This window comes from Macrosteles quadrilineatus, unplaced genomic scaffold (assembly GCF_028750875.1).
Source record: "Macrosteles quadrilineatus isolate MER2022 unplaced genomic scaffold, UCM_ALF_1.0 Scaffold_2__2_contigs__length_208266976, whole genome shotgun sequence".
Classification (NCBI taxonomy): domain Eukaryota; kingdom Metazoa; phylum Arthropoda; class Insecta; order Hemiptera; family Cicadellidae; genus Macrosteles; species Macrosteles quadrilineatus.
In genome coordinates, this window is record NW_026542595.1 from 115,112,884 (window position 1) to 115,128,208 (window position 15,325).

The 15,325-nt window shown below is 33.7% G+C and overlaps 1 protein-coding gene across 2 annotated transcripts; it reads left to right on the forward strand.

Moving 5' to 3' along the window:
• Positions 1–874: 874 nt before the first annotated feature.
• On the forward strand, positions 875–14,217 carry LOC128985659 (esterase FE4-like). 2 transcript variants are annotated; one of them, XM_054405418.1, is made up of 11 exons: positions 875–998; positions 3,411–3,563; positions 4,834–4,971; positions 5,776–5,929; positions 6,437–6,622; positions 7,179–7,384; positions 7,616–7,787; positions 8,324–8,490; positions 8,958–9,132; positions 10,593–10,728; positions 11,540–14,217. In XM_054405418.1, the coding sequence occupies exons 2-11, from the start codon at positions 3,420–3,422 to the stop codon at positions 11,703–11,705; spliced, it is 1,644 nt and encodes a 547-aa protein (XP_054261393.1). In that variant the 5' UTR covers positions 875–998; positions 3,411–3,419; the 3' UTR covers positions 11,706–14,217. The 2 variants fall into 2 exon arrangements, with proteins under 2 accessions (XP_054261393.1, XP_054261394.1); XM_054405419.1 differs by having other exon boundaries at positions 5,779–5,929.
• Positions 14,218–15,325: the final 1,108 nt, after the last annotated feature.

The following is a 15,325-nucleotide window of genomic DNA, read 5'->3' on the forward strand; positions in this document are numbered from 1 at the left end:
TAACATTCTATTTTTGTTCAACGCTTGGACTAACCTAAAACGTGTTGTTTAATGTTTGAAAGAGTAATTATTTATATGCAGTATAGTAACTGTAGGAAAAATATAATTTGTAACGTGAGCGCAAAGTGCCACTTCACACACTACACAAACAACTATTTACAATAAAAACCTAACAAAAACATTACACTAGATTTCTGAAACTAATGTTAATTTATTAATAATGACAATAATACAGGGGGAGAAACTAAAACTGACTTGCCACCCCCTTTTGATATATTACAAAATTTTGGATCTGTTTTTTTTTTCAACTTGTGGCATAAATCAGTATAGCAGTAAATGTAATTTGGAAGCATCTCAAATTTCTTATTCATGATAGAACAAATAAATGTGATTTTGAAATCTATTAATTTTTGTAAAAATAAGAATTTAAGTTAGTGTGATTTTAAAAACAAAAATTCCACAGTCTCCTATTTCAGAATATTTACAAAAAAATTTGTTTAATGGTGTTTCAAAAGGGAACTTACATAACCTAATTTAATTTGAAAAGCATTCACATCATTGCTGGTGAAATATATTAAATTGACTTAAAGCAATGTTTAAGCACTTTGTCTTGTTTGTTTGGCACTTTGTAGCAGCCAAAACATGTTTTTATAGTGGAAAACAATTTCTCCAACACCACGAATTAGGCTGAAGCTACATCAAACCCAATTAAACACATTTGAATGTGATTATCCATAATTATATTTAATTGGGGTTACACATAAATGGTGACCTTCTAATCTAATCAAGAGGATTACACTTGAGTTGGGGGGTAAAGGAATGGCTAATAATCAGCTGATTGGTGACAGAGAGGGGGGGGGGGAACAGCTGACCCCTGAAGCAGCTGGTTCTAACTTTCAGTTGGCCTAATTCCAACCACCTCTTTGTCCATTCTCACTTACAGTTTCAGTCTTGTTTTAGGCAATTGATGACACATAACATAACCTGAAAAATATTAGGTAAGTTTCAATGTAGTTTTATGTTCAAAGTGATATTTTTTATGTAGTAAATAATTAGTTAATTTTCTTTTTCAATTAGTTGAGATGTGTTTGTGTTTTCAATGTGCAGAATGAAACATTTTATAGAGTGTTTTAGAGTTTTAAAATCCTTTAATAAGTGCTTCTTTGACATCAGATTTAAGTACTGTAACAATATTATCATTTTGTCCTTTTTAGTTATAATTAAAAATTTTCTATTATTCTGCATTTTAAGAATTTGTTCAAAAGTCTGTGCAAATTATGGAGATATTCAAAAAGTTGGGCCAATAATAATATAAAAAAAAACACAAAATAAGTTAGTCTGGAAAAATTAATTAATACCATCTTGTTTATCTCATATTGTTTCCAGCTTTTCAGAACAACTGTGCCTCGTCAAATGATCAAAACAAATTCACACTTTGAATAAAACCTTTATGAATAGGTAATTCTTGTCACTATACCTTCCTATGAGATTATCAATTTCTTTTCCTTTAGTTACATTAGTAAAAAAAGGATAACAATAAAACTGAAGTCTCTGACGCATTTCCTTGTTAAATTATTCAACTACGGCACTGTACCAATTGTTCTTTTATTTGTTCACCAAAAAAGTCTCCCATCAAATCAATAAGTTGACAAGGAAAGAACTACTTCGTTAAATTAACTTCCTCACGCAAGTCTCATTGTTGTTGCGTATTGTTGTCATCCTATGAATCATTTTCAACGTTTGAATGAATAGATGAAATAATATGTTTGTTTTCCACATAATTTACAGAATGGACAAAATACATACTTTTAATGCATAAACAACTACAAAATATAAACTTAAACTAAAATATACAAAAAAAAAAAAAACTGTAACTACACACCACTTGCAATTTTGTATCCAGCAAGAAATAACATCAAGTAATAATATTTTTAGAAACCTAAGAAATATTATGCTTTCCGGTTGGCCAACAACAAACATACTAATACTCCTAGTTATGTAACTTTTTCTTTGAAAACACTTTAACTAACCTGCTAATTTAACAATAATGACACCTTGCATTAGATCCCAAGGATAATGTTTTATAGTCGAGGAAAACGTTTAACCTTGACAATATCTTTTAGTAGGCATTGTATTCCTATGCTTAAGTTGTTACCAACATTTCGGAATGAAAAAAAACAGTTTAACTGAACCATGGACACAAAGTGCTACGGTAAAATAAAATTTTTTCTAATCTACCTATTTTTGAACATGTCAAACTAAAATGCTACTTATTGTGAACTTAGTGTAGAAAAGTGTGTGGTGTTTTTAATGTAGAATGAAAAAATCAAGAGAAAATTGAATGCTAAAGAAGCACTCTATGGAGTTGTCTATTCAATTGATTAAAACAGATAAGATATCAAATATATTTTTATATGTAATCTTAAGAAGCCTTCAAAATTTTTTTTAAATAAGGTATAAACTATAACTGTTTTATCTAATCTTAAAACTTTTCAACAATATGGTTGAAGAACCCTGTGAGTACAATTTCCACAAACTTTTATACTAACATTTCTTTTATTCTAAATAAAATCGTTATCAAATGATATAGTTCAATACTACACATAGACTAATTTACTAACTAATTTCAGTTCCTTTGTTGAAGATTGGTTCAAAATCAGAATTATAGTAAAAGAATATTTAATTTTTATTTACCTCCAATTTACAATAATCATTTTTTTTTTATGTCGCATAAATCGTCTATATGAAGCAAACCGAGCTCGATTTAATACGCAATTTTCAAGGTAATGATCGGATTTTGATTAAATTTTGTATGAACGTGTAAACCTACATTTATTCAAAGGAGTTCGCGAACCAGCATGATCGAACTATGGGAACAGGAGCGGGTTTTATGGAGTAAAAATGGTGGGGCAACCTAAAAACATAAAATTTTGCAATTTCTTTCCAAACCATTTTTTAAAGCTAAAAAAACAAATAATTTAGTATAGTAAAGCGTTGTTATATAGGTAGCTAACGGGGAAAAAATTCCAAAAAAGGTAAATTTAAAATTACCATGTTATTTTTATGGAGAATAAATAAACTGTTGTAGCTTGCTGTCTATGGACATATTTTAATGAAATTTGAAAAAAATTTGCTTCAGACTAAGCTATCAATATTTCAATAAAAAACACACCTTATTATCTTCCCTGTAGCAAAAAACCTAAGTACTCATTAAAATTAATGATATTGAAATAGGAAATAAATCTGACAATTTTAAGGGAATAATTTAGTGGAATTCCAGCCAGGTAAATGGAAATTCGCTTGGTCTGCAGGTTTGCTGCGCCGGGAGTATTTTATCACATACACAAATATCTGTTATGTTAAGAATTTGTACAGATACTGGCTTTAATATTAACTTGTGACGATTTCAGCTTTTACAAATGGGGTCTGAATATGTGGAACTGGCAACTAAGTCAGGAAAGTTGAGGGGATTAGTGAAAACAACAGCTTTGGAAAAGAAGACTTACCAATCGTTTCAAGGAATTCCGTACGCAAAACCTCCGATTGGAGAGTTAAGATTCAAGGTACAGTGTAACGCTTTGTTGAAAAGTTTACTCTTGTTTATTTTAGATTTTCATAACATAGTGTGTAAACATTGTATGTATAAATATTGATAATAATAATAATAATATAATTTATAATAATATTTATAATAATAATAATATATTTTTTGCAACTATTATAAAATTTAAAGTAAAAAAAATCTTAAAAGGGTTTAAACGTTATGGAAGATAATTAAATTGTCAATCATACCACTAATTTTAAACAGAAGATTGTTATTATAGTTCGGCCGCTTAGAAAGCGACCTCCTCCAGCATTGGTTTAGCATTAGCGCACAGGTCGTTTTCTAAGCGGCCGAACTATAGTACTAACTACTATGTTAAGACTTGTGAGAATAATTACGTTAACAAAACTATTTTACACCCAATATGTAGATAGATCTAGAAACAGAAGTGTATGGGTACTTAAACACTTTGTTTGTCAGGCTTTATGATTAGATAAAGCGGCTATATTTACCAGAGAAATGGTACAGAATAGAGACCTTTCCTTATTTGAACATTTCAGCTTTTAATATTTTTTTTGTAAAAAAGTATACTTTTTCGTACCGTAATGTTAATTTGCAAGATTTTGAAATTTTAGATTTTGTTCGTTTATCAAATCATCCTATAAAAAGCCCAATGAAAAAGGACAGTTGGGTTCAGTTTTTAACCATTAAAAACTTAAAAAAGTTATTGACCTTTCTAAGGATCGAACGGTCAACCTTATAATACTAGGCAAACACTATATGTCCTCTCTTACATGTGTAAGAAATCTTTGATGGAAAGAATTTTACATTCTGAAAATGTAAGCTTGAATATCATTTACTTACATAGTGACAGTATTTTACTTAAACATTTTAAACTTTTTCACTACCGTAATACAAGAGACACAAATGATAATATATTTTTAAAAGCTAAATATTGGGAAAAATACTGTAAAAAGAAAAATTGTATATGCAAACTCCAAAAAAATGTCAACTTCATTAGTTTGTTCAGACAATTCTGTTTAAAAATTGTTACTTGTCTGTCTTGTATAATAAACATCGTAATTGTAATTGGTCCTACTTCATATACATGAATATTTTTATTTTACTAGCGTGCTTCGTGACAATCGTTTGTTAAAACCCTACATAAACAAACCTTTGTACCTTCTAACAAATTTAGTGGTATAATGCTAAATTATCTTTTAAACATTTTAAAACTATTTAACACTTTATATCCTAGAGTATATTTTTTTAATACCGATATTTTACAGCCGCCTGTACCGTTTGGTCCGTGGGAAGGAGTCCGAGATGCCTTGAAGGAAGGCAACGACTGTATTCAGAAACATATGTTGTTCAACACACCTACTGGGGATGAGGACTGTCTGTACCTCAACGTTTACACAACTCAGGTTCGTAGTTTTGGAACAATAAAAATACTTGTGAAAATTACTCGGTTCAATAGTTTATAGCTTGGACTATAGACATTCCATCCCCATGTTAAAGTTGCTAGTTTTTAATCAAAATGGAAGTAGTTTAAGTGAGCCAGATGGATCGAGCTGATATAAATTACTGATTTCTGTTGAATATGCAGAATTTTTAACCAAGTCAAACTTATAGGACAACTTATTGTAAGGTATAGTATATTTTACACTGCTTTTAACTATCTCAGTAATAAAAATAACCATAGCCAGTCACAATCTGTGACTGGCTCACAGAACTGTGTTATTTTTTAGTAAAAAAATTGACAACCTGCTGGTCCATATGAATGGAATGTCTACTTCCAATACCGTATCCAAAAGTCAGTGGTTATACTTGACTCAGAGAAATAAGGTACGGAGGCAACTTGTTTATGGGACAATCGTGAACTTTCAGCTCTAGTATGTTGTGCCGGAAATATACTTGTGACAAGCGAGGAAGAGCCCTAGCTGCAAGCACTGTTTGGAAGTTCCTATCGCACAGGGCACAGGGTCTTCCTCCACCGTGTGCGTTGTAGTATATACGGGCTTGGGGGTGGTGCTAGACTTTGCCCTAGACACCACTTAAGTGTACCATTGAATGTCTCCTTTGTGCCTTAATTTTCTGTGTACCTGAGTAGACTTGTCCTCATAATGTCAACATTAAGAGCAAACTAAAAGTCGTTATCAACTTTTCCATTCAAAGACAAGATAAGTTGCGTCTTTCTAATTCACATGTAACGCAAGCTCCATGTCCAGCAGGCTGGGGCGTCTGCCAAAAAGGCAGTCATGGTGTGGATCCACGGAGGTGGATTCGCTCGAGGTTCTGGATCTTCCGAGATCTACGGACCGGATTATCTTCTAGAAGAGGACGTCGTCGTAGTCACTATCAACTACCGTTGTGGAGTGTTTGGTAATTAAGTCATTAAATTTTTTATATTTTGTGATATAAAAAAAGGTTCTGAATTATGGGCAGTTAATTATTATCATATTATGGGCTTAGCGGTCTTTGATCATTTGATTTTTAAATGGTCCCGCGGTTTACAGAAATGCTTGGTTAGTAACAAGCTACATAAAAAATCTAGCTTACATCGCAAAATTAATATTAATTTATTATCATCACATTACATCAATGTTTGACAGGCGATTTGTCTTCAAACTAAAATCTATTCTAAACAAACAAAACAAATAACAACAACCAAATACCTTGACAATCCTCGAAGATTTCCTATGATGCTAACAAAACTAGTAATCTAATAATAGATAGTGGATTGACGACAACAAAGGTAGATAACCTATAATATAGTCTTATAATAAGAGATCAGCCGCATCCACATCCGATCAAGAACCTCAAACTATGTAACCATTTTTAACAATTAAATAGTGTTTACAAAATATTTTTGGTTAATTTGATTGATAGGTTTCTTGTCTTTGGAGAACGAGGCTGTGCCCGGCAACAATGGATTGAGAGATCAAACCTTAGCTCTACGCTGGGTCCAGGCGCACATCGAGAGCTTCGGAGGAGATCCTGGCAACGTTACGATCTTCGGAGAGAGTGCAGGCGGCGCTTCGGTCCACTACCACATACTCTCACCACTCTCTAAAGGTTAGAGTAACTCATAAAGGGTGTCTGAAGGTATTGCGATTAAAATCCTTTGTAAGTACATTTTTTGTGATGGTCAATTTATGGAACGTAAACAATATAAGGTTGGATGGATACCATCAAAGTTCTTGTCATTCGTCTATTGGATATGATAACGATAGGAGTGTCCTTCAAAAATCAGTCACCACTTACCATCTTTAATGTATTTACTGTGTAGTTAGTTAACAGTCTAATTGTAATAGTATATTACGTAACTAGTTCTGAAAAATAGGTGTTTACCAGACGAGTGTGGAAACGTGTCGTGTAATAGGCCTATCTAAATGTTTGTTTGTGTTATTTATTTATTGTTATGTTTTTTTTTTACCCTGACGGTGCCTGACTAACGGTGAGACATGTATGTTTTTATCCTAACATCAGCAAAATTTTGATTACTTGATGAGGTAATTATACCATAATTTATAGTTGATCAAGAATGTATTTATGAACTAAACATTTCCTCTTAAACATACATGTTCATTTTAAGATTTATGCATTTTAATTGACATTACACTATCCACAGGACTGTTCCACAAGGCTATTCTTCAGAGTGGTGCATCGCTATGCCAGTGGTCCTTCCAGGAAAAACCTGTGGAGAAAACTTTCCTATTGGCCAAGAACCTCGGGTGTTCCTCCCAGGATCCTGACAAAATCCTGGAGTTTCTCAAGTCCATCCCGGCTCTGGACCTAGTCAAAGCTCAAGACAACGAGTCACTACCTACGGACAAGGTGAGAGATAGACATCCTATCTGTATAGACCAGCTGTCGAAATTTGTTTATTACAAAAGAACATAGTTCTGTGAGTCAGTCAGAGAATGGGCTAGTGTTCAAAATCATATTTTCTACATTTTGGTTCCATTCAGTTCGCAAATGATGCCAGTAAGCGGCGAGGAGCCTTCTTGCGGTGTAACTTAAAAAACCACCCTCGTAATTAAGTTGATCCTGATATTCTTGTTTCAGGAGAAAATCCAGAAGTTTGCTTTGCTGTTTCTTCCGTGCGTTGAGAAGCCAGGGACGTCTGCCGCTCCGTTCTTGCCCGACTATCCTCGTAAACTCATGGAACGAGGAGAATTCAACAGAGTTCCTGTCATCCTTGGTTCAACCGACAAAGAAGGACTGCTGGCGCTTGCGTGTGAGTTGCCCGTTTGGTTATAAGCTTGGATAGCTGAGTTTTCATCATATTTCTTATAAACAAATAAATTTTGCAATATCATTTTCAATGATGCAACTAAATCTAGGACTAATTTGGTGACAAAAACAGTTTGTACAAAGTTCATTTTTGGCGATGGTGAGTTTGTGTTACCCTAGAGATTATTGCGGACCTTTTCCATCACAAGAAAAAATGTTTGCTTGCTTCAGGATCTGAAATCTGATCCAAAGCTGGCAAATCACAATAAAAAATCACATAGGGAACTTTTATGGTAGTCAAAAAAATCCCTTAAAAGACAATATAATTTAAAAAAACGAGGTCACTATACGAGGAGATTATCCATAGATAAATAGCTCTAGCGATGCTGGGGTTACAAGTTCTTCCAGCAATCGGCTTAAACGATGAGAACGAGATCAGGTAATAGCTAAAAAAATTTGTTTGTGTCAATAGGGTAAAAAAAGTGTATATTTCTTTTCATATTATCTATTCGATTTCTTGATTTGAAAAATAATTTCCAGTGAAAGAGGTGAAATGCAATTTGGTAAATGAAGACTTGTCTCTGATGATTCCGACCGATCTTGCCATCAATAATCAAGCCGAGGCAGTCAACCTCGGCCAAGAGATTCTTCAGTTCTATACCAACTCTGACTCATTCTCATGGGACGTCGTGGCTGGATATATTGATGTAAGTGGTTTTGGGTTAAACACCTTCCTGTGTAGGCTGAACAAAGAACAATTGTGTTGATTGTGACAAAATCGGAAGGCGTGTAGGGTGGGTAGTGTGAGACAAAACTTCCTCCAATATTCCGCTACAGTAGAACCTAAATAATCATTAAGCAAGCAATACTGGAAGCAAGCTTTTCAAACCGACTCTCTTAAGACATCAGATTTGGTTATCCTCATTTAATGTGTGTCCACTAAAACGTAGTTATCAAATAATTCATTTTATAGGTGCTTAAGAATAGGTGTATCTAAAGAGGCCGCCAACCTTTTTTAAAAAAAAAAAAAAAAAAAAAAAAAAAAAAAAAAATTCACAAAACAATTCATGGAGGGTAAAAGGAATCATTATAAGTATTATAGATCAAGATTCTATTACAAAAATTCTGAAATTACAACTCTGATCTTTACGTGAACTAAATGTGTTTGTTGCAGTACATCAGTGATGTAGGATTCACTATAGGATTGGAGAACTTGAGACAGTATTTACTCAAGCACGAAGCGAAGCCAGTTTACTCCTATCTCTTCACGTACACATGTCTACGAGCATTCTCCAACTTCTTGATCCCTCTAGCGTACCCTCAACAGGGTACTAAATATGTCGGCTGTGGTGAGTGGAATTTTCAGAAATATTTCAAACATTAGGAAAATATTGAAAAATTGAGTGCAGATTTTACCAAAGCGAAGGGCATCAAGAAGCTTTTTCAAGGGGCAAACAATTTTAAAAGAAAACGCTATAAAACATATTTTTTGGGTTGTGGTGAATTTTGAAATGTTCTCTTTCAAAAACATGTTGTAGTCATTCACAATTATTTTTAGTCACTAGCACGTTCGCTACTGAGCGTCGCATATATGCGACGCCGCGGTCATTGCCACAGACCGAGGTATACATTTGAATCTTACACATAGACCGTCTGTCACTTGGATAACAGTACACACAGACCACGGGCGAAAACCTGTAAAACAGTGATCATTTACATTGTAATACGCTACAATCGTGTTTGTAAATAAATTATTCTTGTTTTTTTTTGTATCTTTTATAACCTTTAGTAATGTCGCATATTTGCGACGCCCGGTCTACAGCGAAGACAATAGTGAAAATTATCATAGTTTTCTTGAAATAGACTAAACGTCGCATATATGCGACAGTTCATTTTTTTGTGTTTTAAGGTGAAAGTAAGTAAAAAAATTACAGATTATTCAAGAACAGTTTATAACTGAACAAATATAAAAGCTACATAGGATAATGCAGCATACATACTGCATACATACATACAGTGATGCAGAAAAGTAAAGACCAGTTTTTCCAACTATTATATGATATCACCAATCATCATATACACAGACCAAGCGACGCAGTTGTGCGTCAGACATCTCTGTAGACCACTGCAGGGAATTCAGTGCCTTCAAATAGACCACTATAAAGATATAAGCATTTTAATAACATTAGAACCCCGACGCAAATATGCGTCGGCAGTCTATTTTAATGTGACTAGCCGTCTATATATGCGACGGCAGTCTATGGGTGGAAACCGGCCGTCGCAAATGTGCGTCGCTGGTCCATGTGAATGGAAAATTTCGTACTATTGCAGTAGCGAACGTGCTAGTCAGTAACACACCCTGGTGTATTAGGACTGTAAAAATCTAATCTGCATGATCTATTTTATATGATTATTCATGAATTAAGCAAAATTTATTTTTCCTACCACTGCATGGAAATTATCACATTTCCATAATTGTAAACAGTACGCAAAAAGTACCATTCCCGCTCGCTTAATCAGCTGATTTCCCATAGTTTTTGTTTCTATACCAACCACAGCCGCGGATCTTGTACGTAAGTTAACAGCCGGTAGATAAATAACATAACCTTTAAAAAAGAAAACATAACGTTAATGACATTATATATACTTCTAAGCCAAAAAATAATTTGTGTGTTATTATAAGTTAATTATGGTGGTAGGAACAATTTTGTGTGTATTGTGAGCACAAACCGTCAATGCCACTATTGCCCCTCCCGCAAGATTGCTTGCTCGGAAAGATTTTCAACTTCACGATTGCCAACTGTTGCAGGGGCGTCTCACGGAGACGAGCTGGTACACCTGTTCAAGACCAACATGCCCCAAGTTCCAATCCTTCCTCCACCCCCAGAAGATCAAGCCTTCTTGAAGAAGTTTGTGAAAGCTTGGACTACCTTTGCAAAAACTGGGTAATTATCTGTGAACAACATAAAAAAGTTAACATTTTTTACACACTTTTTAAAGATGTAAAATGCAACTTACATCTTCCAATCTCAGATTTGTCCGTTCTCCATCACAGCTACGCCTCAAAGCCCTGTGGAACATGACAAGCAAAGCGATGGACGAGCTGGTAAAGTTCTTGAATAATTTTATGTAGGGACACAAGGACTTGAGTTTACTATGGTTGAGCCGCCGACCCTCCAACAATTAATTGGCTCATAGAATTAAAGTTCTCACGGTTTCAATGAATTGTAATCTAAAATGTGTTCAAGAAAACTCAGGACATGATTCACACATAAGTTCAAGGTTTCATGTTGTATTCTTTTAGAAGTTTACAAGAACGAACACGAGTTTAGTGGGACAAAAACTGTTATTTTTGACAAATATTTTGAATTATTGTGTTTTTTTTTCACGGAAAGTAAATAAAAGAAACGTCTTATAACACTTAAAACATATATTTACGCTTATACTGTTACTCACAAGACGGTAAATATACAAAAAAGGTGGTAAGTGGTGATCGATTTCGATTGGACACTCCAATCATCATCAGACCCAATAGGCGAATGTAATTGTGTTCATTCGCCTATTGGGTCTGATGATGATTGGAGTGTCCAATCGAAATCGATCACCACTTACCACCTTTTTTGTATATTTACCGTCTTGTGAGTAACAGTATAAGCGTAAATATATGTTTTAAGTGTTATAAGACGTTTCTTTTATTAACTTTCCGTAAATTTTATAACACGTACAATGCTGATCAAGAAGTTATTTTTTTTTCAGAAACCCAAATTGCGGGGAGCTTGGACTGACATGGAAAGAAGACGGCCTTGAAGCCCCAAGTTTCCTCAATCTTGGCAAGGAAATAAAATCAGTAGATGGAATAACATTCTCAGAGAGAAAGGCATTTTGGAAAAATATTTATGCAAAATACTCATTGAATTTCTAACTTGTTTACAGTACCTCAATTTCATTGCACCTAAATCAATGATTCATTAATGTTCATGTAAAAATGAATTATTAAGGAAATTGACAGGAAAGCAGGCTTACCTTTTAATAAGTCCATAGAGACACATAAAATACATCACAAAAGTACAGTAGTACGTTTTGAAAGAGTGGTGGATTTTGTTTACACTTCTTTTGCTTCTGATTCATTTTCTGCTTGAAGTTGGGTAAAGAAGACCTCAGCAGGTTCCTTTTTATTGTGAATCATCTTCTTGAGTGAAAATTTAAAAACGTACGTTTTCATGTCCCTGGCATTTTACTTCGTAGCTACTGGATTTGTAGTTTATTATTATGTGTTTTAATATTTTTTGGGATGGGGGCAACATGTTACACACATTTATTTGGTTTTAAATAGGTTCTAGGTATTTTTTTCGTATTTTTAAAGTCTCGAAATTCACGACCATGACGTGTCCCTAGGGTACATTTTCCAACTTTCAAACTGTTTTAAGACTAATTATTCATGCAGCAATATATAAAGCCATATTTTTATGTCATCAATGGTTATTAAACTTACAAAAAAGGAGCATATTATAATTTTATTGTCATTGCAAACTGACTACCATGACATAATAAGTCTGTCCCTCGATTTGGCGTCACGACCATTTGGGAAAATTTTTCAACTTTGGAGCACGACAGTGGCAAGCCTCGCGTTGATGGAGTCAGTTGGTTTTAGAGACTAGTTCGGGGTGTACGTCAGGATTGTAGTGAAGGTCGTTTCGAGTTGAAAGGAGGAATTACAAGATTAATACAGGAAAGGTTGTGTTTTTTGTAATTTTGGTGTGTCCATGACCGTACATAGTCATTCGATGAAGTAGACATGGTGTTAATTTTTGTTTATAAGATATTTCAATTGCTAGATTAACCTAGAAGTCCACTTTGTATCCTCGAACATGAGGTGCAGAGCTACCGCCAGAACAGAGCCAAATAACACGTAATTTCACGACCAAAGTTTCACGACCATCGCGGGTTTTTTCACGACCTATCCAGCCTTATGGATTATAGTGTGTTTGGTCGTGACAATAACTTTAATATAATTGTAATTTGAACAGTTTAGTTCAATTGAAACACATATTTTTATTATAACTAATAGTATAATTAAAGGATTGTTTAGAAAGATTTAGATTGTTTTATAAATTTCACGACCGTACCGCTTGTCCCTGACCATCACGTTTATGATTTCTGTCATAAAAATTTCAAAAATTAAAATATCGTCATATTTCAATGTTTTATACACAAAAGAAGCACGCCTCTATGCAAACATAACGATTTTTCGGGTCTCAGGTAAGTTTTTTCGGAGTTATACAAACTTAAAAAGATTTTATTGGCTTTTTTTCAATTTTTTTGAGTTTTTTATTTTTTTCTAGAAAGACCAAATATACTAAAAGCTCAGTGACCTTTTTAATGTATAATGGTCATAAAAGTAAATTAGTTTATAGCAAAACATAGTTATAAAAATAATATTAACTATTTTTAATATTCATTTAAACGTCTGTTATGGTCGTGACAGGATTTTGTGTTTTTCCACTAAAGATGCTCTTTTAAAAAAAAAACTACCAAAGATATTGCGTTACCATGGACATTTTATGAAACTTCAAATATTAATGAAATCAAAAAAATAATAAAAGTTTTGAAAAAAGGGGAAAAAATTTGCAAAGTGTGTTTCCTGAAAACGTACGTTTTTAAATTTTCACCCTCTTCTTGTTCTCAACTAGGTTACCTTGAGGGCGCTTCCAATGAGCCGGTCTAGTCCAGAATCGGTGGCTATCCATCTTCAAGTAATGATAATCACTCTCTCCAGGAGTGTGAAACAAAGTCTTCATAACTTCAGTTCTTGTTGGGAAATTTCCTTCAAATTTCCTCCATCTGTACGAAATGTCCCAACAAGAACTGAAGTTATGAAGACTTCTTTTTGATTGATATCCAAGTTGTTCTCATCATTGGAGAGATTGATTTATATCAACAACTTGGATATCAATCAAAAAGAAGAGAAGGATATTGAATTGGTTTCTGTTGCCAAGCTAAGGATGGCATCTGAAGGAAATTTCCCAACAAGAACTGAAGTTATGAAGACTTTGGTTCACACTCCTGGAGAGAGTGATTATCATTACTTGAAGATGGATATCCACAGACTCTAGACTGGACCGGCTCATTAGAAGCGCCCTCAAGGTAACCTAGTTGAGAACCAGAAGAAGATGATTAGCAAAAAAAGGAACCTGCTGAGATCCTCTACACCCAACTTCAAGCAGAAAATGAATCAGAAGCAAAAGGAGTGTCAAAAAAATCCACCACTCTTTCAAAACGTACTACTTTTGTGATGTATTATATGTGTATGGACTTATTTAAAGATAAGCCTGCTTTCCTGTCAATTTCCTTAATAATTCCTGGTGAATGCCCTATTTTTTTTATCAGATAAGCATGTAAAAATAAAGATTTTTTATTTATGTTAAAAGTATGTACTTTAATGGTTTTCCTTTATCCTCCTTTTCTTAAAATTTTGTTGTGAACTCAAGTAAAGTTATCTATGAAGAAAAATAATGGCCTAAACAAATTTGTATCAATACATTGTATCTTTGGTTGTATTTTACTGCTGTGAAATAACACAGAGAATTAAGAACAGAGGATGTGCTTATGAGATATCTATGCGCTTAGCTCTGGTATGTTGGGGCGGAAATATACTAGCTAATAATACAGAGCAAGAAAGAGCCCAAACAGTGATGGCCACAAAATCATATTTGTATAGCAGGTTGTAGCACACAGGGTATTCCTGCAGCGTGAGCGCTATAGTACATGATGGCGAGAGGGAAATAAGGAGAGCGGAAGTGGAAAAAAATATAATTTGCTCCAGACATCAGTGACTACGGTGCTAGACCCCACTTCTTAGGCGTTGAATGTATCATCTGTTTCTTACTTCTCTGTGGAAGTAATTTAGTATACATTCCATTCATATTAAACACTGGAGGGAGTATTAGAACAATAAAACAAATTGATTGCATTATGGCAGCAACTTGTTTTGATATTTTATTCATTAAACCAACTTCATAATAATAATTCAAACTGTAAAGGGCAACTTGTAGCAAAGCTTGGCTGAAGATAAAATCAACATTTAGATTTATGACATTTATAACATTTAGAGTTTATGAAAAGCTAACGGGATGTGAATCTCTTGAGTTGTGGATCTCAAAACTTTGGACTATGTATTACAACATAATATTTTTGTAGATTCTATTTAAATGAGTAGCCTCACAATATTTTTGCATCAAACCAAAAACTTAAGTTGTGGTAACATGGATGATAAAATAAGACCTTAATTTAGAAACAGAGTAGTTATCTGTAGTGATAAAAGGAGAATGCTTATTTTTGGTAAACAAAAATAACATTTTACAGACATTAGTTTTGCGTCAGACACCTCTTGCATCTTACGCTTTTGTTGTAGGTACAGCAAAGTGAGTAAACAAGAATAATTATCAATGAATTACATTATTTTAATTTAGCTAATTTTAAACTATGTTGGTTGCCTACTCTTTTGGAGTAAAGTGATTTATATTTTTATATACAATGTCAAGA